Source organism: Takifugu rubripes, chromosome 1, assembly GCF_901000725.2.
Source record: "Takifugu rubripes chromosome 1, fTakRub1.2, whole genome shotgun sequence".
NCBI lineage: Eukaryota > Metazoa > Chordata > Actinopteri > Tetraodontiformes > Tetraodontidae > Takifugu > Takifugu rubripes.
The window spans coordinates 18,847,790-18,874,299 of record NC_042285.1 but is presented as its reverse complement, the minus strand read 5'-3'; the positions used below and the strand labels follow the sequence as shown (position 1 = coordinate 18,874,299).

Sequence of the window (26,510 nt, the reverse complement as noted above, 5' to 3'; positions counted from 1 at the left end):
ATTAACCCTCAAACGCCCAGAATGCAGCATCACAGGTCACTCAAGACATCGGTACCTCTCAAACGTGTATTCACTCTCCGATCGGAAGTAGTAGATGTGGGACTTGAAATGCAGCTTGAAGACATAGTCCTTGTGGATGTTCTCGGAGTCTGAGGGAACGCTGACAGAGTAACCCAGCAGAGGAAGGCTGGCCAGGGGGTAATCATCCTGCAGGGGACGCAGGTTTGGTGTCAGCCACTAATACCTCATTTGTTTTACTGTAAAACTGTGAAAGTCTCAAACACAATAGCGGCCAAATAAAATCTGTTAAGAGGAGAATTCAGAGCAGAAACCGTCTGTAAACTCGGATTATGGCACAAACATTTGACATTCTACACTGAGCTGCGACCCGTCTGATCCCAGAGGAGGGTAAACGCTCGCTGGACAAACATGGCCGACGGTCTCACCTGGTGGGACTTGTAGAAGAACAGGCTGAAGTTGGTGAAGACCACCCAGAGCTTCTGCCAGCCGTTGCTGTTTTTGAACTTCCTCAGCAAGTTTCCCGACAGCTGATTCTACAAAGACGGAGAAAGACCGTGAGTTCCACGCAGAAAGGCCCGTTTAAACAGATGTAAATTACTGTTACTGTGGATATACTGTATGTGACTGTCAGTAGTCCTGTGTGTGGCATTTTAAAAAGGTTTATTCAACTCCAACCAAATGGTGATGACATTCTAGCCTTACTTTAACAGCCCCTTTATCCCATACAATGTTCTACAGTTGGAGCTTGGACAATAAATTTCATTTCCTGTTTTTAAGGATAAAACTGACTCAAGTTCCATTAATCTTAAATGTTTGAGGCCCCACGTGTACATGCTGTCTGTAAACACAGGGCCTCTCCTTTACCTCGACACTCCTGCAGGATTCACTAAAGGAGAGGCTCTGAACACGGTACCAGCAGATTACAGACAGAGGCACTGCTCCCTGGCCACTGGGGGGCCCCAGCAGGGGGGCCTTATTCCCCCTGACTGGACTAGGGTCCTCTACCGTGGAGCAACGCACAGACGCGTGGTGAGGTGGGAGGAGAGAGAAAGAGAAACAACAGACAGGGAGGGAAGGACAGAAACACAGACTGAGTAGGTGAAACACAGGCATGCAGTGGCAGGCTGGAAAAAAATCTAAATTAAATGAAATCAAATTTTAAAAAGACGGGTGACGGTGTGTCCAGGCAAAAGGCTGTGAAGAAGACAGCGTTACAGAAGGAAGAGCAGAGCTAGATCAGATCAGGATACGCCGTGTTAGGGTCCGATGAGGACGTTACGCACATCTACGTACTGCTCTATTTCTCTTTATATTCACAGATGGTCGGAGATTTCAGATCGGGAAGAAAGTAAAAGACCACGAAGGAAAAAAATTGTTCTGTGTGGAGATCGGGACATTACTGGAAGCCACGAGAAACGGTATCCTCGCTGCAGCTGCAAAAACTCACGCCACCAATATTGGTTTGCAATAAAAAGGCATAAAGAGTTTAAGTTTGTGTGGATGAGACATTTTATGCAGAGGCTGAAATCTGAGCCAAGCGGAGCCTCGTCTGTGGCACCGGCTGGTCTGTGGGTTCAGAAACCCCAACTTCAGACACAAATATGGACGCTCCAGGATGGCCCAACAGTGAATGTTTGAGCTAAAATCCTAGCTTACATCTCAGAGTTTGGAAAGGAAAGAGTTAAATTTGTGCGTCTGATTAAACACGAGCCGGTCAGCAGAGGAGGATACCGATTCCACAAAGATAACCCAGGTGATTTAGGATAGAGCAGAGGATCGGACACAGCGACAGGACACGGCGAGGCAGGAGGGGAGGAGCAGGGCCGGGCTTTGGTTGGTACCTCCACAGCTACGCTAAAGTCCACCATGGACACACTGGTGTTCCTGTGCCAGCACACGTGCACCATGGTGTTACCACGGTGAGGGGCGGGCCTCTCCAGTGAGGTCTGCGACGCCGCCGTCTCGTCCTCAGACTCCGCCTCCACTGCGGAGTCCTCGGGGCATTCTGGGAAAGTCAGGAAGCCGTTACTGCTCAAGAATTCAGAGGGTGATGAGGGCGAGAATCAGTCATTGGGGGGTCAGACCTAGCTGCATGTTGCTGCCATCCCAGCGCTTTTTATCCCAAATTTTGACACTTACTTTATCGTCTGTTTGTTTTCCACTTCATGGAAGAGAGTATAAACGACAGTAAGGTACAGCTTTCATTTGTGCTCTAACTTACTGCTTCCGCTCAGACTGCTGGTCAGAAGGTCCGATGAGAGCCCGTTGGTGGTTTTTGCCGTCTCTATGGCCACTCTGATGTCCTCCATCCACTTCTGCATCTCTGCCAGAGAGCTGGAGTGCAAAACCAAACAATTACATTCAGATAGAATACAAGATAATATAACCATCAGGTTTTATTTGAGAAACAAGGACAAATGGTATAAAACCCACTAAAAGAGAGCAAAACTAAAAATACAACACTTTAGTAACCTATTTTTATTAGTTTAGCGGAAAGTCTCCAGTCAAAATAGAGGTCTTTGCTACCGTCTACTTTGTATATTCCAGCTAATAGCAGGTCAAAACAGTGAAACCATTTTAGTCAGTTGACATCCGCCCTGGTATTTTTAACTAAAATGATCAAATGGATTGTTCGCAATCATCGAGAAAATGTTTGATGTTCATAAAAACCAAACTTGGGTGGTTTATTTTGGTGAGATCACGTGCGTTATTGTTGGTTGTGGACTTGGACTCACTGTTGATAACACAGGTCATGTGACACACCACAGAAGTAAAGTTTCCCACTCGCTGCCTCCAGCCTCTTCTCTTATTCTCACAGTGACAAACAGCCACATTCCAAGCATATAAAAAACAACAAAAGCTGGTCTCTTCTCCTAACAGGAACACTTTATTTAAAGCGCGCAGCACATCAAAGAGAACTTCCGCTCATCTGAAACAGCGCGGCAGAATAAATGCCCTCAGGCAACCACTTTGCAGTCATTTTCAGCTGAAGTACAAGGTGTCTGTGCACAGAGGATCGCTGTTCCTACCTCGCCGCCACCACCACCGACTGCTGCTGGCCGACCAGCGTGAAGGCGTGTGGAACGCCCCACTCATCCTCGCTCTCTCTGATCTGCAAGAGGAACATGGGCCGACACGGAAAAAACATTACAGAACAGCGGGATCTGGGGCAGCGTGGACCAAAATAGGGAGGGAAATGATGAGAGGGGGGGGGGTTGGTCCAGGGAAAACGGCTGAGGAGGGGAGCAGTTCAGTTCAGCGGAGGCAAACTGGTGACAGCTGCTAAGAGCACTTCAACAGAGAGACACAGCACTTACTGTCATGCCGTGGAGAGGTAGCTGCCCGTGCACTTTAAACTGATTGGTCGGCATCATCCCTCGACTCGTATAAAGAATGACGTCATTAAACTGACAGAACGCAGCGAGAGCGAGAGAGAGAGAGAGAGAGAGAGAGAGAGCGAGAGAGAGAGAGAGAGAGAGAGGACAATTCTTCAGTCTGATTTCTGTTTCAAGCATGAATGCATGAATTCAAAGGCAGAAGTCAAATTCAAGTCAAAGCTGCATTTTAGGCAGAGTCCAAGGTAGTTTTCTCTGTCAACTGGACTGGGTTTCTTCTCTTGAAGACGTTTCGCCTTCTATCCACAAGGCTTCTTCAGTTCTGACAGCAAAACAGCAAATGGTTTCCAACAGCAAAAACAAACATTCACACCATTCCAGGAGACCCAGTGACTCACCACCATGTGATCCAGGAGACAAAGGGGAGACACCTCAACAGAAACTAGGTGAACGACCCGACCAACGACCCTGCTAACGACTCTCAGGTGACCACCCAGATCATTAGCATGCTAATGGTCCACAGGGGCTATATATTTTCAAGCTCTCTCCCCAGCGATTTCAGAACTGAAGAAGCCTTCTGGGTAGAAGGCGAAACGTCTTCAAGAGAAGAAACCCAGTCCAGTTGACAGAGAAAACTACCTTGGATACAATGACCTGGATGATTGAGAATCTACACAGACATTTTAGGCAGAGTATTGCCCCCTGCTCCAGTAAACCCAGCACGTCATCACACAGTAAAAGCCCGATTAGTCTTCATTTGAATGAAGTGATTTGATTATCAAAATGAGCTCATCTCAGCGGTACCAGGAAAAACATTCTTTGCTGCAGGCCTTTTCCAGACAGTTTGCTGAGGCAGCCCAACCTGATGAACTCCTGAGAAAGACAGAGCAGGAGAGGGGAACATCGATCAGGCTTCAGTCTGTCAGGACCAGGATGGGTGAAAGTCCCGCCGATCCCTTAACTCACCCGACCGGGGACAACGAGATTGTCGATGCCTGTCAAATCTTTCTTCAGCTCCAAAAGCTTCTGGAAATTCTCCATCTTGATTAGGCTCCCCTGGAGCTGCTCCACCACTTCTGACACGTCTGCCAGAGCAGCTACAACAGCAAACAGACAAAAGAGATTATGGGAGAAGGGCTGCTCACACACAACTGTTCCTGCAGGTATTTGCACTGTTACAGCCGCAGCAGCAGAATGAAGTCTGTTGAGTCCTGATAAGACCCAGAAAAGGTAAGCTGAAATTTGCATTGTGTAGTTTCTGTTGTCGTTTTTAAATAAACAGGTCCGGCCATGTATGCGCAGACCTGTTTACATGAACGTCTTTCCTTTCATAGGACGTTTAACTCTTTAACATCTCCCCAGTTCCGTCCTTCCCGCTGCCCTGAGCGTCGTACCTCTGCAGTCCCTGAAATCCACATGAGTTGCTGGGTAGTGTTTGCACAGGCGCTCCAGGATCTGCTTGTAGTGGATGAGGCGATGCAACGGCCGCAGGATGAAGACATTCAGAGGGATGTAGCAAACCTTCTGCAGCTCAAAGTCCCTGCAGAGGTCCTCCAGGCGGGGGCACGACCTGCACGCCTTCTCCAGCTCTAACAGAGCTTCAGACTGTTTGTGCAGGCTCACCGTCAGAGGCTACGGACAAAGAGTGTGAAAGTTAAAGAGCAGGACTCCATCACTAATGGCAGCAGTTCCTCACCCTCAAGGCTTGGAGGTTCTTCAGCATGACATCACCGATGCGCTGGGAATCTCCTTTAATGTGAGCATTGGATCGTCCTTCCCTGGAAGGCGAGTACAATGTTAACCCACCCAAAAAATAAAATAATGGAAGGAATAATAAATCATGGTAGCAAAACAATTTAATATTCGGATGAGCTTCCCTTAATGCGCAAAAATCAGACAATAGTAAATGCTGGTCATTCAGTGATAAAGTGATCCACCAGCAGGGGGCTCCCCTCCTTTCTGCCACACAAGCTGCAGCTTTAATCAGCTGTCATTGGTGGATCCATTCAGCAGATTTCTAAATCTGGGACATTTGAGTAGTTTAGGGATTCCGTCCAACTCTTTAAAGCACTTCGGTGTTGACAGACAGCTTTCCTCGCCTGAATTTAACAGCAGAGGTTTGTCTCTGTGATAGACGCATATAAACACACAGCCGCAACATCTGCACACTCATTTGCATGTACTTTGTCTCAAGACCCAAGTTCTAATAGCACTTTCAGTCTTGGTTTAATCATCGACTGTAATAAATGATGAATTTCCCCTCAGGGATGAATAAAGAAAGTTTTTAGTCTGTAATAATAGAGAAAAGGCATAAAACCCAATGTCGGTACGGAGGTCACAATAGTCAAACCCAAAGAGGAAAAAAAGCCTTTTGTGCTGGTTGAATTTAATATGAAAGGTGAAATTTTCTTAGAAAAGGCTGGAACTATCAACCGCATGTCTTGTGTGGAGAGAGAGCGCCAGAGCCTCACCACAGAGCCAGCCTCTGCTCCACCTCCCTGAGAAAACCTGTGTGGAACTTGTGCAGAGGCTCAAAGATGGAGAAGATGCTTTTCTTCAGAGAGTCCGGAGTCGCCTCCTCTTGTCCTACAGCGTTCTGGAACGACTGGGAGCACAAATACAGATTTTGGTTTAGCGTAAACCCACTGAAAATACTGTCTGGTCTCTGTGATGTGGAACCTGTCTTTTTTGGTTGTATAAATATATTTAAATGAAAGGATGAATTATAATTTAAAAAATAAAGGCAATTCATTCGTCACGCTCTTGTTCTCTAAACCAAAGTCGACTGTGTTTGGCCACGGCCCACGGATGAGAGCTTTGTTTCACTGATGTGATAGAAGGAAGTGGGCTTCAACAAGAAGCAGCACCAGCTGTTGCTCAGATGTCTACACTTCAAATAAGCAGCCGCAGCAGTGTATGGGAGGAGATAAGGGGAAGACGGAGAGCACACACAGCTGAAAAAAGAACATTAGCTAGCCCAAACTTTAGATGCATGAAAAGCCCTTTTAAAATGACGCTATGAATAAAGCTGCAGCCTCTCCGTGCATATGGCGACAGACTTGTGATAATGACGTCGCAATTGGATGTTAAAGGAGCACAACGAGACCTTTAATATCCTGTTACATTACATCCACATGCTCGACGCCGATGAAATCACAGGGACAAGGGAGCATGCAGCCAAATCTAAATGACCAAATGATTCATGTTTTCTCCACAGAGAACAGAGCCGGAGCAAACAAATAGGCTGGAGAGAGGATCCCATCTTCTCTTACCACTGTCACCACCTCCAGGTCCTTCACGTAGGTCCGCTCTGTGGTTAGCAGCTCCTTGGCGATGAAGTAGGCCTGGTCTGTGGGGAACCTCTGGAGAAAGATCAAAACAATTCAAATAAGAACACAGGCAACGCTCAAATCCGGCAGATGACAGAAAGTCTATTTTAAGCGTTACAAAAGAGGCTTCGAAGCGCAAAAAGAGCTCAATAAAATGATCACGCACCTTCCTGCGGACCTCATCCTCATCGTCGGTGCGGATGCTGCCGGCGTCATTGAGAAGCGGGCTGGTGAGCGGGGACGGCTGCCTGCCGCCTGGACTGTGGCCGCACAACTCTAGCGACTTCTGCCCATTGACCATGCCGTGCGGGTGACAGGCGGACGCAGACAGGCAAGGACTGTTGGACCCTGCTCCTACGTTAGAGTGGGAAACAAAAAAGTGAGTGAAACATGTGAAAACGGGAAGCAGATCTACACTCACAGTCGCCTATTTCAAGTCTTTAACATGTACCAAGTATTAAATGTCAGAGAAGTGCCGAAAATGTCTGCAAATAAATGTAGATCTCTGGTAATAAATGCATTGAAGTGACGTGGATGATCTCATTCACCTCAGCATCAACCAGAATCTGCATCTCCCGTCAGGACATCTAAACTGACGCACAGTCAGTGGTCTTACTTACTGGACGCTGGCTGCAGTCTGCCCACCTCTGCTAATGCTTGGTGTGTCCACACACAGTTACACACACATAAAGAGCTTAATGCACCAACACAACCAGGAGAAAGATTAATACCTACTCTACAGGGAAAAGTATAGAGCTGCAAGGAAGATCAAGGAAAAGGCTAACTACGAGAGGAGAGAACCACATAGGCACAACACACAACACTACACACTCTACAACACTACACAACTACGCAGTGAGCAGTAATCCATCCCATAGCCATAATAAACAGTAAACTCTCCCAAGTAGGTAAATCTCACTTCATAAAGGTCTTTATTGACTCTAAAGTAAAATATACACCGTTGAGATGAAGTGATGCTCCAAAAAAGCAGCATAAAGGTGAGGAGAGAGTTGAGGGATGGGAAAGAGGAAGAGTGAAGGTGTGGATGAGTCAGAACAGAGGTGTGAATTCATGCTTACACACATGTAGTCGACAGATCTTTTCAAGGTTTTCCATGCTTGCAGGATCATGAAAGCACTCAGTGCTTGAGAACTTTTGATATTAATGACAGAAGGTTCCTCGTCAGTTGTAACATCCCATTCTGCAGAGTTTAACCAGAGCGGAACATGTTCAAACGCACGCTGCAGGGCACACACAAATCCCTGACCTGTCAAACCCTCTAAAGCCTAAAACTCATCTTAGAGTTAAACTGTTAAATGGACCAAACTTTGCTCTGAAATCCTTTTAGTATTTGGACAGCTGAGAGTTGGTCCAGCAGGTCTGTGAGCGATGGTTTCCTCACGCTGCAGGGATCCAGCAACACCCACACAGGAATGCAACTTTTCTTAGATCCGTTCTATCTTTTTTGCTGCCTTGAAATATTTTTGTTCCTTGTCAGGAAGCACATGGACCAAATGTCTGCATACTGATCTTTTGATTGATTTGAAATGTCTTTTGAAACCTTTGGAATTTTGATTTTTTTACACTACACAACGTTGCCTAATTTGCATAACAGAAGAGTAGGAATAGGAATTATTTAGAAAAATAAAGTAGACAGTGACCTATGAGATGCTGTGTTTGAGGTGCTTCTCTTCTATCTTTTCAGAAATAAACAAGGCTGGATCAGTGCAGAGAGGGAAACGCTGGTTCATGTCCACGGGCTTAAACGAGCAGATGCAGAGATTTAGAAAAAAAAATATCAACAAAAAACTTTCATGCCGACAGATGAATTCTTACACTGGACAAAGACAAAGACAGAAAGAACATAAACGTGATATGGGATAGAATAACATGAAAAAAGTGCAAAAGAACAGAAAAGTGACATAGATAAAAGTGGCTTGTTGATAGAAAACATGCAGTACTGGATGGACTAACTGGTCCCAGTTTGTGGGTCCAGTCAGAACCACTGTAGCATCAGCTGCAGCGGGGGTGTCGCCACCACCAAAAACAGTCTTAATGCTTCCTCGAGTGTTTTATTGCTGACAGCTTTCCCCGAAACACGGATCAGATCTGATCTACCTCTGCGTCTTTGTTCCTGGATAATTACTGTCACTAAATAGTGGCAAAGTTTTAAGCTACGCTAGCAGTAAACAATTTAAAGCGCCACCAAACATTCAGCGCGTGTTGCTTCAAGCCACTCTCACAATCACCAAATGGCAGTTGCAGCATTCAATGCAATAAACCAAACAAGATGACATGTTTACCAATCAACGCCTACAGTGTCGGCACTGGCGCTGCAGTTGCACGCGCACGGATGCTCAGCCACGTGCAGAATTTTAACACTTCCATCACTTTCACAGAAAACACGGTGTATAGGATTCCATAAGGCATCGGGGACGGAGAGAACAAACCAAGCAGGAGGTTGTGCTCCAAAGCACGAGGAAGAGTGGAACTCTACCAACGCATTCTCCTCAAATCAGTCTTAAGTTACAAACTGGCACAAAAGCAGCCGCCAATCCTCTGCAGTTTACATTTGATACAGCGTGAAATCCTCACATGGCACTTACGCAGGGTCATTTCTGCAGAGCTCCGGGAAAAACATCCGCTCAAAAAACATGAGAACCCCTGTGATACGATTTTTTAAGGGGGTCACAGAAAGCGTGATTTCAGCAGATGGAAAGACACAATTGTCCTCCGACAGCCTCCGTTTCTAATCTTTGCGCACTAACAGTTGAAAATTTGGCCCCCTTCCTCATCACTGAGCACATAGCATCCTTCCTCGTCCTCCTCTTCGTCCAGCTGGAGACTGCCAAAGGAAAACTTGCTCCTGGGGATGGAGGAGGCAAAACTAGTTTCCACTGGATTCCCTGACATCTGCGGACTGCTGCCCCCGTTAAACTCTGCTTCCGACTCACTGGACTCTGACCCACTGGTGGTGCAGCAGTCATTCATTTGAACCCCTCCCACATGGGGGCCACCAGGATGACCTTTTCGTTTCTGCCCGGGACCGGTTCTGGGCCTGCCCGGTGCCGAGAGCCCGTTGGCCAACATCCGGCGTTCCAGAGCCGCCATACGCTCGGCACGACTCAGGGTGGGGCGGTTCTCCTGCCCTCTGGAGGATGCCCCCTGGTTTGGGCTGGTGTCAGAGAGGGGACGCGCCGTGGGCAGCTTTTGAAAACGAGAGGAGCGAGTGGGGAGGGGAGAAGAGCGGCCGTCGTCCAAGTGAAGGGGAGCAGAGCTGCAGCCGTTCTGTTCGGAATAACTGTAGGAATCCAGCGCAGGCGCTGCAGTACCTGAACGGGGCTGTGGGGGCGTCAGGGGACCGCTGCAGTGCCTCTCTCTGTTACGGAGGTCTTGTTCAGCGATATTGGACTGGACAGAACTTTGATACGATGGAAAGTCTTCTAACTCGCTGGTCACGTTGGATAAATGCTGAGATGAGGGCCGTATCCTACCCACGCTGTCAGAACCAGACCAACGTACCGCCTGCTCCCTGTAACTGTGGTTAAATCTGCCAGGCCGGTCCTGACCTGCGTTATATTCAACACTGACATCACCGTAGTCAACGTAAGAGCTGTTGAATGTGGACGCCAAAGATGCTGGACCTGTGCTCTGGTGTTCTAGGTGGGTCTGCCGCGCCGAGCCCCTTTTCCCGTCCATCCTGGACACAGAGCCCGTTCTGTCATCGTGGCCGTTTGTCTGGTGCAGGGGGCTCGCCCTAGCGGTCCGCGATGAAGAGGGGTCCGCACTCACCAACGCAGACTCCTTCCAGTGCCGCAGAGGAGGCGAATCAACACCAGGAGCACCAGTCTGACAGAAAGACACCAGAAGAGTTGTTAATAGAACTGGTGTGATTGCTGATCACAGTACATAACACACACATGTCGATGTGACGTGTGCACTATATTTAAGTGAGGGTTGAAGAACAAAGCTGCAGAACAAAGTGGAGGTGAACAGAAGTATCTGTGCTATCCCTCTGTGACTCTGCGTGTGTTATTCCTGCAGTAAACATGGTGCCCAAATGTCACAACTGGGATAAATTAAAGAAACGTTAAAGTATAACTAGAGAAAATGTTGATGTGAAACAAGAGAACTACGTACAGTATGTATAAAGGGAAGCACCATTTTATGACCATAATGGGGATTTTAAAGGACGAGTTTACCCAGACAAAAACATTCTGTTCTTTTCCACTCGCCCACATGATGATAAAAGTGGTATTTCTCTGTCCAAAAAACATCACTGAAAACAAACAGAACTCACTTGCAACATTCTCAGAGTCTATTATGATGCCTTAAAATTAGCTGCTACAGTGACAATTTCATCCTATAATTTATGTAACAATCGGTTATTTCGTGTCTTTTTCACATTCGTCTTTAGTCTCAGAGCTCCTGGAGTCGAATGAAAAAGGTGTGCGGAGAACTGAGATGGAGCTGGGTTTGAATAGACGCCCCCAACGCCTCTGTACACTGCTGCAAAGCTGCAGAGAAACGTCCCCCGGTGATCAACACGGTCTGAATTTTTCAGATTTAAATAAACCACAGATGCACCAAAACCAGAGCAACTCACTTCTGTTGGCACACGATGGCGTGGAGAAGGCAATGGCGAGAGACGGCTGTTAAACTGGACCCGGCTGTGTTTCCTGTCAGACCCAGTGTTGACCGTCAGTGTCAGACAGGCTGAACAATCTTACCTAAAGTATCAAACTACTGCTTTTACCTTTCAAAGGGGATTTTTTTGAACTCAGACTCCTTCACGTAGTCAATCACCTGCTTCTGCGTGCGGCCGCTGCGGGGAGAAGTAGAGGGCAGATCATAATGAGCTATTCTGGGAAGGCTGGGGTAGGCTGTTAAGTACTGGGAAGACTCCTGACAGAGCAGCTTTACTGGGGAAACGCTCTCTACCTGAATCTGAAGGAAGAGCCTCGCGTGAAGAGCACGGGTTTAGGTTTGCGCTTTGGTTCCTCATAGAGGCGAAAGAAGGCGTGATATTCCACACAGATCTTCCAGAAGACCTTACAGCAGTCTCTGCTGGCCATCAAAAACTCCAGCGTGTCTTGATATGAACTCTGCAGGAGACAAAACCCTCAGAAAAAGCAAACGCATTCTGCATTTACCACGAGGTTCTGGGGGCTCACGTTCAAATCAGGCCGCAGCTTGATGAGGAAGCGTTTTCTCTTGAAGCTCAGCTTACGCACTTTCGCCCAGTTGAAGGAGTTAATCTTTGTGTGACCCTGCGGCGATTTAAAATGGTTATTTTTCGATGATACAGCACATTGCACTCATTCCACCAAACGTGTGTGTTCGGTAATGACCTCCAGACACTCACGACTGACCTGAAATACTAGAACGCCCGTGTGCGCCACAGTCAGGCTGAGCCGCGTCCCCTCCCGATCCTTGGCCGGATGGAGGCGAATCCCATACATCTCCAACCTGCGTGCAACTTCGAGCAGCTGATAGTCCGATTCTGCTGGTGTTTGGCCTCTGGCGACACAAAAACAGCAGCCAAAGAGTGGTTAAGCCATACCTGCAAATAAAAAAATGCTAATCCCGTTTCCAGGCTTTAACACTTTGAATCAGTGAGCGTAACCTGTCGCATTCATTAACCTCTCACTGATTTTTTATTTTAAAAAGACATAATAAATCCTGGCTTATCATCCAGCTGAGCTTCTTACTAATTGAGGTGAAAGACCGAGCCTGAGCCGGAACGTGTTTTTGAATGTTTATCGGAGGTTTCGCGGCAGCGGTTGAAGGTTTGGGAGGAGCAGCCAGCACTGACTAACTTCTCTAATTCATATTACCGATAATCCTTCCCAGTTTGTGTGTGTGGTACTTAACAACAGATTGAACTCAGCATGGCGTAGCCTCAAGGCTGTGCATCTCTGAGGTGATGGGATTAGCTTGTTTAGCTTGTTTTCAAATTTGGGCAGCGATCATGACTTTTCCCTACACAGCAGCGTAGGGCAGCATGTTCAATCAATGGAAGAGCAGTCGCCAAAGATAAAAGTTTAATAACGTGCTTCATTTCACTCAGAGTCTTGCAGCAGGCGTGCGAAGGCAGGAGAGTTTATAATTCATTATCCGAGCAGACAACTGCAGCTGCAAGTCAGCGCTCGGTCTGTTGGAGGATTTCTCAGGTGTTTTTGTGCTAACATTTTTTTTAAAATAACAAATGAAACCCTTTCATTTAAGGGTTAATTTTCCAGCTGTGTTATTCATAAAATAAAATGAAACAACTCTCCTGTTTATGGGAATAAATATATTCTGCTTCAATGACCTCAAAGGAAAGTGAGCCTGCATTAAATAAAAGCCTTTTTCAAGCTTGACAACGCTTCAAGAAACTCACATGTGCCTTGAGTGAAAATCCATTATCTTGTCAATCAAAGGCATCTGATCTGGGATGTAGTTGTTGTTGAGTAGGTGTGACCGGCACTTACTCTCTTCAAAATCCCCAATCTCAGCTGTAAACAGAAATAAAGTTATTATTCCACACCAAAATAAAGAAAATTGACTGTTTCCAGGGGCAAAAGGGGTGCGTCGAGTTTTTTCTTTAAATCCCGGATGAAGAGTTAGCAGAACACTCAGCAACCAACAGAAAAATCCACTCTTGTTGCCCCAGCAAACGTCAGCAGCGGAACAGCTGAGAGGAGGACAAGAGTTGTGATAATCTGTGTGTAGCTATGCGCACAACAGGTGGAAAACAACACAACACAACACAACATCACACGCCATCAGTCACAGAAATGTGACCAGACCCAGACAGATGTAATGTCTTATTTATGTCAGCAAGTGGAAGCTCTGCTGTTCAGTTTTGTCTTTACAATTTAATTCTCATCAAGCCCTTTCTGTCATCCTTTGTTTCAGTCTATAATCATAAATATGGCCCAAGGATATCTGAACACCACCACTGGTGTGGTGTTAGTCACATGGGCACCGCCACCTGCTGCACTGCATCTTATGCAGGCAGACATTTTGGAATCGCTTTATTCCACCTACGGTAAATCCCAACTTTCTCACCCTGAGCACAGCACATAAATGCACCACGCCCCATCTGTTCCATTTTAATTCCGACTTCCAGTGGTCGACTAAACACAGCACAGTTTGGACTTGCCATCTTGCAGGTATGGTAAGACTGACAGAAGATAGCAGCGCTACCGGGAACTAGCACACCAAGTTCGCATCTGCTACCTATTTCTACATGTGGTTGTTGCAGCTGTATAGTATTCCTTAGACACAGGATAGGTTATTCCATGTGTAGCGGTTGTTCTGCAGGAGTGACGCAACATTGTGGACCGTAGCAACACACAGATAATCAATACGTGAGGCGATACTGCGTCACATGACAATGTTTGCTGATGAACTGTGTGTGAGGGAAACGGTAATCTCGCCGGTCAACTCTGTGGTCTCTGGAGCCGAATGAGAAAACACCTCCGAGGTACTTACACTGGACAATATGGGAGACCATCAGTGCCGCACTGGTGTCATTACAAGTCAGACGTCCAGAGGAAATATCCTGTTTGATCTGGAGGGCAAACAGGTACCTGTGCACAAACACAAACCATTTTCTGAGAGTCAACAAGGATGTTTTTATGCTGGAGGGACAAAAAAGGAGATTTGGGACCAGAAGAGCCATTTTAAGAGTGAGAATTTTACAGGAGACAACACAAAAGTTACCCCAGTGTTAGTTACCCCATTCTCTCATTTAGGCAATGATAAGCTAAGAAAAACCCTTTAATGAGGGAAATCCTGCTGTGATCAGCCCAGCGTTGCACAGCGGAGTCAGTGAATACAGAACAATTTTCCCACGCTCATAACGGAAAAAAGTGTTTTAGCCCTACTTTATCTGAATTAAGCCCCACTGGCCAAAGCAGACAAAACATTCAAACTGTGTAGAAGAATACATCAACCATGGTCCAACATTCTACATATAACAAAGTTAAAGTGTGTCCACTGTGCCCTGGATATTTCAGTTGAAATGGTTTGATTAAATATTACCAATTCTGGATTAACAAAGCAATCAGGTCCCCAGCAGGACAAAAAGTGCACAAAACCAGCCGTTACAAAAAAGAGAAATGAGAAAGCGAGAGCAGAGAAATCTGTCTTTAGCTCCTTGCCAATCTGCAGAGAGCTAAATCAGAAAATCGGCATGGAGAGTGTGCAGCTGAGGAGCCCATCAATCTTTTAAAAGCACATGTTTCATTCATGCTTTTACAATAGGTTGGTGCCATGTACACGGTCACCGACATCCTGAGACGCTCGGAGCTCACCTGGTTAACTCCTCCAGGAGCTGAGCATGATCTGGGGGGAAGAACTTGACGGCAAACCTCAGGATTGTGTGCTTGGGCCCTGCAACATAAACAGCAGCAGACATTTTATAACAAATAAATAAGTGCAAATATGCATAACATATACAATTTCTAGTTGCTTTCCTTGAGGGCTAATTTTTGACGGTGACTGTGCTGCTGTACTTACGTCTGAGCTGTTTGATTATGGGCTTGATGTGGTCCAACCAAACCTGTGGGGGAAAAAAACACAGGAGGGGTTTGAACTTATTTTTCATTGATTCTGAGGTGGTTTTCTCCTCCTTTATCTCACTATTATCTTTTGATGGTTCTGAAACTCCAGGCCAAAGTAGTCCCCCTCGATGAGGTTCATGTGGGAGCACACCAGGTCCAACAGCACCTTGCCCGAGGCTTTTTGCTGTGAACAGAGGAAAAACAGTGACAAAGGAATCTAGCTGGGACAACTGCCATCTCGGGTTTTCTGACGGTGCACAGTATCCGTTTCTGTCCCGGCAACACGACCTGACTGACATTCACATTTTATTAAAAACAAAGGACATCTGACCCTCAGGAGACCCGGGCGTAAGACGGGGACAGAAAGGAGCAGCAACAAACAAAAGAGCCCTCGTTTCTCGGCCTGTCTGAGCTTGTTGCCTGAGTGAAACAGAACGCAACCCGGTCATTCAGTCACGACTGTCACTGATGACGGTGTCACAGCTCTGGGTCTCCCAGAACCAGACTATGACGAGCTCCAAGAGTGGCAACACAATAACTAAATGAAGGATGAATCGTTATTTAACAGTATCCGAGTTGATGCAGCAATTGCAGAAATGCTGAAATTCAACGGGCAAAACACACCAGGGGACATAGAAAAGATTTAATTTGTTAGCAAATGCTCTCAGGAAACAAACATCAATAGCTGTAGAGGTATCGAGTCAAAAATCACCTCATGCGATGTACAAATTTGCAGACGCGTGAAGAAACAGCCAATTTCTTCATTTGAGTGAAATAAATCCATCCCATCAGGTCACATTGTTTATGCTCCTCATTATTAAGGTAATAATAAGCCAAACGCATGTTTTGTGACACAACTACCACTAAAAAAGGATGCAAACACATTCAGGCCAAAATATGAGATAGATGTAATAAATGTTAGCGATTTTCCGTTCCTCAGCTATTAATGTCCAGAGACAACGACCCCCGCCAGGCCTTTCTGTCTGGCTCCTTCCTCGTGACTGGTTTGCACCATAATGTGTTACACAATGTGTTTATAGTTGGAGTCGCCCCGGCTGGAATAATGATCCACAGCCGGCCTCTGATTATGTTTCTGCAAAGCAGGTTCTCCTTGATTTCTTTGCACAAAAGGACAGGGAGGTGCTAAGACACGCAACTGAAATCCTCTCTTCATTTGCCAAAGTTGGGGGGGGGGGGGTGCCTTTAAATCTTCAAAATCTACAGCACGCAGTGTTGCGAAGGCAAAGAATGAAACTTTCTGTATTCCCATTAATGCCTAGAAAGTAAAAACCTAAGCTCGGACAGATTAGTGAGAGGGTTTACACATTCACTACCCATAATCCTTCCCAAGTGAGGCTCCAACCCTCATGCCTAGTCCTGCTTGCATGCAACGCCACCGTCTCTCTGCAGGCTGAGGGGGTGCTTCACCGAAGACCAGCTGTTTCCATATGCAGATGGCACCAGCGAGGGACTCTACGAGAGCCCCGGAGGGACGAATAAGCCAGCGTTTCCTCACAGACGGCTGCAGCTAGCAGACAAAACGGTGTCTTCTGATTCACTGGAACTCTGTCATATCCAGACTAATTCTGCTGTCACGGTGAAGTGACCACGAGTCAGGCAGAGATGGGTAAGGCGGAGGCTGATTGGGGCCAGACGCCACTTGATTAAATGCAGCTGTTGCAGATGGGAGTTATGACGCTGCCATTTGACACTGCTGCAGCCGGCACAATGAGATCCCTGTCCTTAATGACGCGCTGAGATCCACGCAGACAAGCAGCGTCAGTTGGCGCTGCATCAGCTCCAACTTTAGCTGCATGCGGTTTAATTTGCTGAACTGTTGTGCCATGACAGGATCTCTGAGGACCTGGGCCGGATCCTCATATCCCACAACCCTGAAAATCATCTTGCCTCAAAAGGTTGCACCGATGTGCTGCAGCCCCCCCGACCAAAAAAAAAAAAAAAAAGCACTGCAGATAATTTACAGAACAAGTAATTTATGGATGCAACCATGCGTGTTTGGCTCTAGGTCAGACAACCAGTGGGGAGGGGGGCAGTCTGGGTTCATTGCTTTAGAACATACGCCACTGCTGCTTACATGTGTATGAGCACGACCATGTTTGCATCGCCCCATTGACCTCTGCACACACCAGCTGACACATGGAGGCTAAATAAAGCTGACAGGGACGTCTACACACACGTCTGCTCGGGTTTCCATTCGGGGGCAGGCCACCCCGCCTCTCGCTAGTAAGCTCCTGTCAGCAAAGGAAATAACCTAAGAAAGGTCAGATGTATTCCCTCGGCCTCCTCCTTCGTAGGGCCAGCTTCACTTGCCATTACGCGGAATAAATTTCATCCAACCTTTCCTGAGGGAGCGCGGAGTCCATGTGTGGTAAACAGACTGCCGAAGGCCTCAGGCTCTGGAGTGGCAGGAGGAACAAAGGGAATCAGAGATGCTTGGGTATCAGAGCGTCACCAGCACGGAGGAAGGCCAGTTGATGGTTAACTAGCCGTTATTGCACTTTTGGAAAATATGACTCCGGTCCATTCCCGAATTCAGGGACTCATCTTGATCCACTAGCCCCCCTGTTGGTTCAGTCCCACCTTGAAGAATAATGGAGGAGTCACCTCACAGCAGGGGGCTTTACGGCCTTGACATTCAGTCACACAGCAGGAAGCCGACTGAGGTCAGAGATGAAAGAGCACCATTTATCAAGCGAATAAGTAGGTGAAGCTGCAGAAAAGGTCATATTTGCATTTGTCTATCTCCCGTGTTCTTCTGATAATACCGACCTAATGTGCCGATGCAGCACATTCCACCAAGCGCTGTGGCCAGCAACACGTGTGGGCTGACTGCACGGCTCACGCGTGTTCTCCCACACACAAGGACAGTTTAAAAAGCCGAGGCAATTAAGCACCAGACAATGCAGGCGTGCGCCTCTTTGCTCAGGCTGGTGGTGTGAAAGCATGCTGGAACCAGCAGGTTTATGCTGTGCGCTTTAAGAAGGGGATAGGACACCACAGAGGGGGCCGACCGCCAGAGCTCATTGAGATTCAGACGTGGTGCTGCAGAGGTTCCCAGGGTGACTCGACTACAGCGGGAAGATGACAGAGGGAGGAGAGGAGAGGGGAGGGGAGGGGAAGGAGGCAGACCTGCTGATAATCCTGCCAGATTACCTGCACACCCTCTCAGCAAATATGGATGTGTGACCATGCATAGGTTTGCTGCACTGCGTCCACGAGGGCGACTGCAGAGCCAGAAGCAGGGCGTGACTTCAGCACACCTAAGGTTCACCGAGCAACGCCCCGGGTCTGCAGCCAACACAGCCCGATGCCATTTCCCAAAAGTATCAGCGCCTTCCCAAATCTGCCCATCCACAGATGAAATGAAACAAAAGGAAAAGTGAGTGTGCGTGTGGGGGGGTTGAAAACCGCTGTCAGAGTGATTCTGTCAAATCCGAGAGTCTCCGGGGCTCCAGAGGACAACCATGAAATAACGTTCACTGGAATTCAAAAGGTTGAGAGGGAGGTAGATTCCCTCCCCCTCCTCCGTGAAGACATTCTCCCCGCGCCCGCTGCCTGCTGCGCTCTGCTACCGTCTGGGTTGCTAAGACCATATTGATTTTGCATAAAGAATAATTAGGTGTCCTGTGATGACCGCTGTGCTGCTGAATACGTAAGGCTCAGTATTCAGAGGAGGAGAAAGGAATCTTGGGTCTCCATTGTTGGTTCAGACACCACAGAGCTGCAGAGATCAATGGCAGCCTGCTCCGCTGTACTCCACAAATATGTCATTTTTTTATGAGCCACAAAATCCCATCATGCCTGACTCAAATAAGAAGAGACAAAAGTGCATTTTAGGGCAGCTACAACTACCCAAAACACCAGCTACTGTCTGATTTATCGAATTAAAACCTTCTCAGAGCATGTCAAGTTCTAAACCCACGCTGGTTTTCTTCCAGTAGCATCCAGTTCCAGAGCCGGGGATTACTGTCACTCGGGATGGGGGGGGGGGTCACTTCACATTAGGCAGAAATTCCACATTTAGTTCAGCAACAAAGAAGCAGACTTAGGAGCTGAAGAAAACATTCTAAAGTGCTATTAATATACGGCAAAGCCGCAGCACTGATGAGCAGGACAGATACATGCTAATAACATCAGGTAACCTGACATTTACTGCAAATCATTTCAAATATTATCTCTTTTCAGATAAGGTTCTGCACAGTAGACAAGGAGATGCTTGGTTCAGGTTGAACTCTCTGAAGAGGAACCCACCTGCGGAACCTGGCAGACAGCGAGTCGCTTCAGCTAGCCCTGAAAACTGTAGAACGCTGTACCTCTGAAAGCCGTCAATAGGTTAATTAAGAGATTCCCTGAGAGACACAACTCCCATTAGGTCCGAGAGAGACGCAGCCGGGGTTCCCATGTACGTACGAGTATAGAAATGACAGGGAGGTGAATTTTATTGCTGTGTCACAAGGTGACCTTCAGTGCGGATGATCTCAGTATGGAACACTTGATCAATAAGACTATCGATGAGGTCGTGCAGCTAGGCGAGTCTGAAGGCTGGGATTTTATGATTACACCTGACACTTTGTATGATATCAACGTGTCATCATGGGGCGATTCAATTCCGAAAAAATAAAAGGTTGAAAATAGAAATGTCTATATTTATATTGTGATGTAAATATATGGATTAACCCTTATCAGAATTGTATCTTCAGCACGATCAATGTTCTAACTTGTAAATTTAATACATAAAATCTTACCACAACCCAAAATGCACCTGCACATTTCGGCTGCCCCACATTTCAGTGCCCACGCAGCCCTCTCCTCCAAAAAGAATGCACGGCCAGTCTATTTTTGATGTGGGACGTCTGCAGCCGTACGCAGGAGTTCACACCGGAGGTGCACCCAACATTCTGCTGGTGACTGAAGCTAAAGGTGTGATGCATCTGGGGGAAAAGATGCCAGATTTCTTTCATTTGAAACTAGAAATAATAAGTTGGAGAGAGGTGGAACTGAATAGAGTATTATTGACCGGAGTTAACACCAAAACGGTCTTTTTCCAGAAAAGGCCCGACCTTGCTCTCTTCTCCAAATCAATCATGGTAATGTAGGACGGCAACATATTTCTGCTCCACACCACGGCTGGGTTTTTCCCCCAATGGGACACACTGCAAGGAAGAGGAGATCAAGGGGAATCTTAAAAGATTCTTTCCAGAGCCCAACCAGGAAGGTCTCCAGAGGAATGCGCTGGTTGTTCCTTCAGCCACAATCTCCACCGGTAATAAATAATGACAGCTGCACATGCTGCTCTACTGGTGAGGCCAATCAATCAGCCCGCTGAAGATTAACCTTAAACTGCTTAGCCTTCAGAGCAGCAAATCCAGAGGCCCTCTGCCCTGCGTTGAAGAGGCGCTACTGCTGCTGATAAATGTTATGACCTGACAACCTGCACTCTGTTAAAAACTCACTCGAATAAGACCCAAACCAATAATCACGACCATCCTTTTAACTGTATACTGTATTTAGGATTTTGCAATTCGCGATGGATCCTTCAGCCGTCATGTGGTCAATGTGAAGGTGTATTAAGATTCCTGCTGTCAGGATAAAGTTGTCTTTAGGGCACGCAGATGTAAGCAGAAGAGCACCGTACCAACCTAGGATTAAGGTCAGCAGCAGAGAAAGCACTCCCAGATACCAAAATAAGAAGCTAGCGATGTTCCAGCTATAAAAAGTGTCGATTTTAATTTGTGTATCTTGCAAAATGCTGCCACAGATGCAGTGGATGGCGAGACATACAGAAATATTGGCACACACTTACAAATAAAGCACATGGGGACATTTTAGGGTCCCTTCAAGCTTGTCTCAATGCTAACGAGGCAACAATAACAATGCTAATTAGGTAGCAGACACAAGCAACATAAGAGAAGTTGAACTTGTCTATGCGTGAGCATGCAGAACTGCATAACCATAGAATTTATGTTCACGGGCACCGATATCACCACAAATGGGGGTAGCTACGAAGGCCAACATGGCTATCAAAGCAGTCACAGGTCCCCCTCCATGTAATAAGATGAATCCTTTGCTTTTGCAGGATCTCTCTCTGAATACTTTTTCTTTATTTAAAAGCTGTCTGTATCCCCAGTAGAATCCATTTATTTGCAGCAGCTTCCGTAAGTTCTTTGACACACTTGTAATGAAAGGGAGAGACAGATATCCAACTCCTGCAGTCTGCATTCTTATCTCTTAATGCCACCAACCCAAACTGTTCTTTTGCCATGTAAGGTTCTTGCATATTTCTCTAAGAGAACACTTACATGAGCTGAGCCTGCAGTATATAAACAGAGAGTAGGCTACATTACGGCAGATTATGACAGAGCAGATTGTTCGGTTGAACATGACATCCCTCCCAACATGTGGATCTATTTTTGTCTGATGGAAACTGGGATTGATCAGCAGGTTTATTACCGTAATCTAGATAATTTCACTCTATGGACCTGAATGTGTAGAACAACACATCACAAAAATGAACATTTGATCCTCTCAAATCCTGTTAGCGTGTCAGGAGGTTCAAGTAATCAATGCATTTAAACAGTTGTGCTTAAAAGGTACACAACACAACACAACCAGCACCTCATTTAAGGTTCATTCATACATAATCAGATTATGTCGTTTAGCTGCCCCAAACGACAAACATGCCATTTGCCAGTTGTTACTGCACCAACCAGATGTCAGTGGAGCATCAGGTGGCCCCACAGAGGACACTTTGATTTAAGTGGTGCCGCCTGTGGCAAGAAAATTAGTTTGGTGGAAAGAGGCCGACATCAAAAAAACAAGGTGGAGTTCTGGGGTAATAACCTGAAAAGAAAATCTGACCCGGGTGTGAATTCAAACCTCAAAGCCCAGACCAATCTTATTCTTATACCCCAATCACCTGAGTTACTCTTCTCATTAGGTGAAAAGTCCCATTTGAGGTTGAGGCAGGTTGAAGCAACACTTCGCCAGTCCAGCAGGACCTCACACATCAGGAGAGTCACATAAAAAAAGATTCTAACAGAAAAGGAACCAGACAAGTGTGTGTGTGTGTGTGTGTGTGTGTGTGTGTGTGTGTGTGTGTGTGTGTGTGTGTGTGTGTGTGTGTGTGTGTGTGTGTGTGTGTGTGTGTGTGTGTGTGTGGTTAAAACAGTAATTATCTTCATACATTTGAAGCCTGATGCTGCATGTTGAGGCTCTACTTTTAGAAGCTCGGAGCTCTTTTTATACATGCTAATTACCATCATGTAATACAATTACTCTCTCCACAACCACAGTTTATAGAAGCTTAAATAGAGTCGGTCCTGACTTCTCAAAGACGCGGAGACATATTTAATGTATAACTGTTATATAAATGTGTAATAACACAAATCTGGTCCCAGAAATGGATCGCTGGAATCGTGCTTTAGAGTGTCTGAGTTTAAAAGTTCTATAAAACATCACTGACTAATTTAACATCCCATAAACAATAGATGAGGACTTGAGTGTTTGTGTGAGACAGAGCTTTAAAGTGCCGCCTGGGCCCTGGGAGCTGGAATGCAGCGCTGGGGTTTGTCTCAGGTCAGCTCGTCAGCTCTGCTTTCTTCCTGTTCCACAGTTCTGTCTCACTTTTTAAACACGCGACCTAAAGCAGAGCAACAGAAATGATGCTGTTGTCTGAGGATACAGTTCTGAGTCTTAGATGCTGGAAGATAAATAGGATGAGTGGTAATAAATAATAATCCGTTCATTGGAAAATCTGCCAAACTGTGCCGCCATTGTGACAGCAACCTTCAGGCTACTGATAATCTCATTTAAAACAGAAGGATAACATCTGGCCAAATTGGGGGGGGGGGGGGGGGGGGGGTTATGTGCAAGACAGTGGCTCGAGTGTCACTGGCCATATTTGTCCGTTAAGCTAAATGTTTCCCATGCTGCCTCACTGTTAAAAGGTCAATTCGGCTATTGTGAGGAAGCATGCAGGCGACATTAGCCAGTAATGGACTCCAACTAAAGAAAGCCCGAGTCACATCAAATCCAAGACTCATGTCTCAATACAAACAACATCACAAAAACAACCTCGACGGCAAATCTGGAGAGACAAGATTAAGAGAATAACTGAAAACAATTAAAGATACCCTTTAAATTGACTGAGAGCTCGTTACATTAAGGTTCAGCTGTTGCTGCCATTCTGAACTCTTGGTCGTATAAACTGATGAAGTGTTGGGAATAACAACAAACTTACATATTTATAATCCTGTGAGGAAATTACCCCTCTGAGCCCGTGGCCGGTGGTAGAAAATTACAGGACTCTTCTCACATTTTCCGCCTCTGCAGCAAACTCAGCAGGAGAGAGTTTATTCAGACTGTGACAGCAGGCTCATACTGTCCATCCATCTGACTCTACAGGATCTGAAATGTTCAGCGCACCCATCCCCCGTCGGGAGGATGCTTTGATTTCTATTATGGGATGCTCGCACACTGGCCCCACTTGACAGAGCGTCATTTACCGCTGATCACCCGCACATCACTTATCAATAAAGAGTGGGATGTTTGAATGACCACACTAAAGCCTGAAGGAGCCCAAACAAAAAAATGAACTTGGGTCAAAACCCACAAAGAGATTCATTGTATCGTTGCCTGGAATCCTGCGGTTTGGAATCCTCCACGGGATCCTCTGCAACAAATCCCTCTTTAAAACTGAGGGCCAGAGAGGAGCGCGTTGTCAAGTCGATACTTATCCAGGAGGCTCGTGCGCAGCGACCCCCACTTCTTCTCCTCCCTCCATCTTTACTCGCCCTCCCACATGTCTCCTCCATCAGCTCTGGAGACCCCAAATTCAATTACAGCCAGGCAGCAGTGGGAGGAAGCAGCTTGGGTCCGGCCGAGAGGAATTCCGATACATTTCCATCCAGTACAGTCAGCAAGGAAAAAGCAACATTTTCTAATTTTTAATTAGCAATTAAAAAGAATGAAAAAGAAGCCACAGACTGGGTTTAGGGATACATCTTCCGGACTGATAAGATGGTGCAGGCGTGTGTGTGTGGTTGTGTGTGGTGGGGGACCATGTTTGGTAATATAAGGCACCACAGGATGAGGGTAAATCACCTGATATCTCATCGCTGGTCCGTCTGACATGTTAATTATCCCACTGAATCTCAATGAAAATTCATAATTCATTGAAGAGCTGCGCTCAAGCTGCCGCGGTGAAGCTGCTTCCCGCGAGGGTTTCGCTTTTTATTTAAAACTGGGAGCACATCACAGAGACGGCGAGCAAAGGCTGGCGGGGAGCAGCGCCGCCACCACACCCATCACGTCCTGTGATGTGTGACTCCCCCGATGGTGCCACGCACTCCAAGAGCTTAATGAAATGCTCAAGATGTCGTCATCAAAGGGCGCCATTCGGCGGGATAATAACGCATCTGTGCCGATCTTGAGTCGGGGGAGCGAGGATCACCCGTCTGTCATCAGAACCCCTGTGCAGAGATCACGGGTTCTGTTTGCGTTCGCCTCGTCTCGTCGCCACTCCCTGAATTGACACAGGCAAACGCTGGCACGAGGCAGGGGGATGGAGTCAATTTTGGTGCCGCCTGGACCAAACAAACCACAATCTTCAACAACAGATCCCTTGTGGTTACCATAGGAACAAGGCTTATTATAACACACAGCATCAGTTTTCCCAAAGCACCTGTGCACAGTATAGGAGGCAGCGCAACATAAAGATGTCAAACTTGGCTCCAACAGCAGATGGGAAACCGATCAGCAGAACCGGTTGGTCGTTTCAGGCAGGCACAGCATGAATAAAACAGGCGACGGGCTCAGCTGAGCAACAGCATCAGCTCGAGAGTTTAAGAAAATGATGAGGTGGTGTGATGAAGGTAGAGACGCTCAGAGAGGTCAGCTGCTCAGGTGTGTATCCGATACAGCGTATCAAAAAAAAAAAGAGTTTGAATTAGTGTCCTAATAGCATGGCTTTACATAACTTTACCCAACATATGGATGCACTTTGTTCCCCAACAGTTGCTGTAGGTACCCTTGAGAATCCTTATTTTATTTTTAATTTGCCATATTTTGTTAAGTGTTTGGGTGGAAAATAGGTCTGATGGTCAGGAAATCTATTGTAACCAGACGGTTCCTCGTACACAGGCAGTCCTGCCATATAACACAGCGAGATAACAGATAAAATGATATTTAATTCAATAAATTTTAGTTCAACAATTAAAAAGGCTGTTTACAGTTCATTTGTGATTTGCCACATCCACCGGTTATACACTGCTGCTCCTCATCCTCAGTGACCCACTTAAATTTTAGGATATGAGGGAGGAAGGACGTGTGTGGGAATGTAACACCCCCCCCCCCCCACCCATTCCACGGTGGGATTTTGATTTCATGCCATGGACTAAAAGCAACCCACAGTTCAGAGGTCATGAGAGAAGAAAATTCAGTGCAACATCACCATGTGTGCCAGGGCTGCCTTGACATTTGTTATATTTTTGTGGTGACACAGGGGATATAAATGCCCCCTCCCCCCAAATCTTTTCCAGCCCCAAACATTATGCCATCTTTTAGAAAAACTGGGTCAATAAGCAGCGAGACCGTGAGGGCCCAATAATCCCCGAGAACATATTGTGGCTCATATTTTAATTCAAGACGTCAGAGAGCACAAAGGCGTCGCGCGCGCTGCTGGAAAGATGTCAACAAATGCAAACGTATGTGCTGCCAATGAAAGTAAATTTACATTATTCCCGTTACTCTTTGAAGGGAGAGCCCCCACCCTCTCCGCCTGGAAGATACATGAATGGAAGGCAGGGCTCGCACACTCCTCATCCACCTCTAAGCGTAGCCATGGCAACCTGCACATAGCCCGGCAGATTCCGCGTGGCCTTTCTCAGCTGACAGTATATAGGCTCAAGAGGCAAATCCTTGTAAGAGCATCCAAAGTGCCCCGGAGACAGAGGACATCCTGGAGCTCCAAGGTCGCAGGGGTTGCACAGAGGAGGTGATTTTCGTGCGGGATGATAAATGGCAAATGATTTCATTTCCTGGCAGGAAGCCGGGGAGAATAACAGAGAGAATAACAGATTAAAAGGGACGAGGCCCATCCTACTGGGAGCGCTGTCTCTAAAACACAAACAATAAACAGTTCTATTTTAAGGCTCCCCCATGCTGAGCAAATATGACATGTTAGCGGAGTCGACAGTGAGCATCAGAGGTGTGGATTCCTTCCACAGTCAGGAGATAAAAACATCACAGGTACT

General features: G+C 46.6%; 1 protein-coding gene across 2 annotated transcripts in view; it reads right to left on the bottom strand.

Moving 5' to 3' along the window:
* LOC101078966 (FERM, ARHGEF and pleckstrin domain-containing protein 1) overlaps window positions 1-26,510 on the bottom strand; it is a 34,117-nt gene that overhangs the window by 1,054 nt on the left and 6,553 nt on the right. The window contains exons 3-26 of one of the 2 annotated variants that reach the window (XM_029844400.1): window positions 15,317-15,421; window positions 15,194-15,236; window positions 14,989-15,067; window positions 14,165-14,262; window positions 13,068-13,182; window positions 12,058-12,205; window positions 11,860-11,955; window positions 11,627-11,790; window positions 11,442-11,510; window positions 11,292-11,364; window positions 10,330-10,534; window positions 6,852-7,039; window positions 6,629-6,718; window positions 5,828-5,961; window positions 5,053-5,134; window positions 4,751-4,988; window positions 4,323-4,453; window positions 4,161-4,229; window positions 3,339-3,428; window positions 3,051-3,133; window positions 2,243-2,355; window positions 886-1,022; window positions 447-554; window positions 56-207 (exon numbers count right to left, since the gene is read on the bottom strand). In XM_029844400.1, coding sequence (XP_029700260.1) covers window positions 56-207; window positions 447-554; window positions 886-1,022; window positions 2,243-2,355; window positions 3,051-3,133; window positions 3,339-3,428; window positions 4,161-4,229; window positions 4,323-4,453; window positions 4,751-4,988; window positions 5,053-5,134; window positions 5,828-5,961; window positions 6,629-6,718; window positions 6,852-7,039; window positions 10,330-10,534; window positions 11,292-11,364; window positions 11,442-11,510; window positions 11,627-11,790; window positions 11,860-11,955; window positions 12,058-12,205; window positions 13,068-13,182; window positions 14,165-14,262; window positions 14,989-15,067; window positions 15,194-15,236; window positions 15,317-15,421 — 2,810 coding nt within the window. Of the gene's footprint in view, window positions 1-55; window positions 208-446; window positions 555-885; window positions 1,023-1,862; window positions 2,027-2,242; window positions 2,356-3,050; window positions 3,134-3,338; window positions 3,429-4,160; window positions 4,230-4,322; window positions 4,454-4,750; window positions 4,989-5,052; window positions 5,135-5,827; window positions 5,962-6,628; window positions 6,719-6,851; window positions 7,040-10,329; window positions 10,535-11,291; window positions 11,365-11,441; window positions 11,511-11,626; window positions 11,791-11,859; window positions 11,956-12,057; window positions 12,206-13,067; window positions 13,183-14,164; window positions 14,263-14,988; window positions 15,068-15,193; window positions 15,237-15,316; window positions 15,422-26,510 lie in introns of both variants that reach the window. The other variant, XM_029844391.1, reaches the window with a different exon arrangement.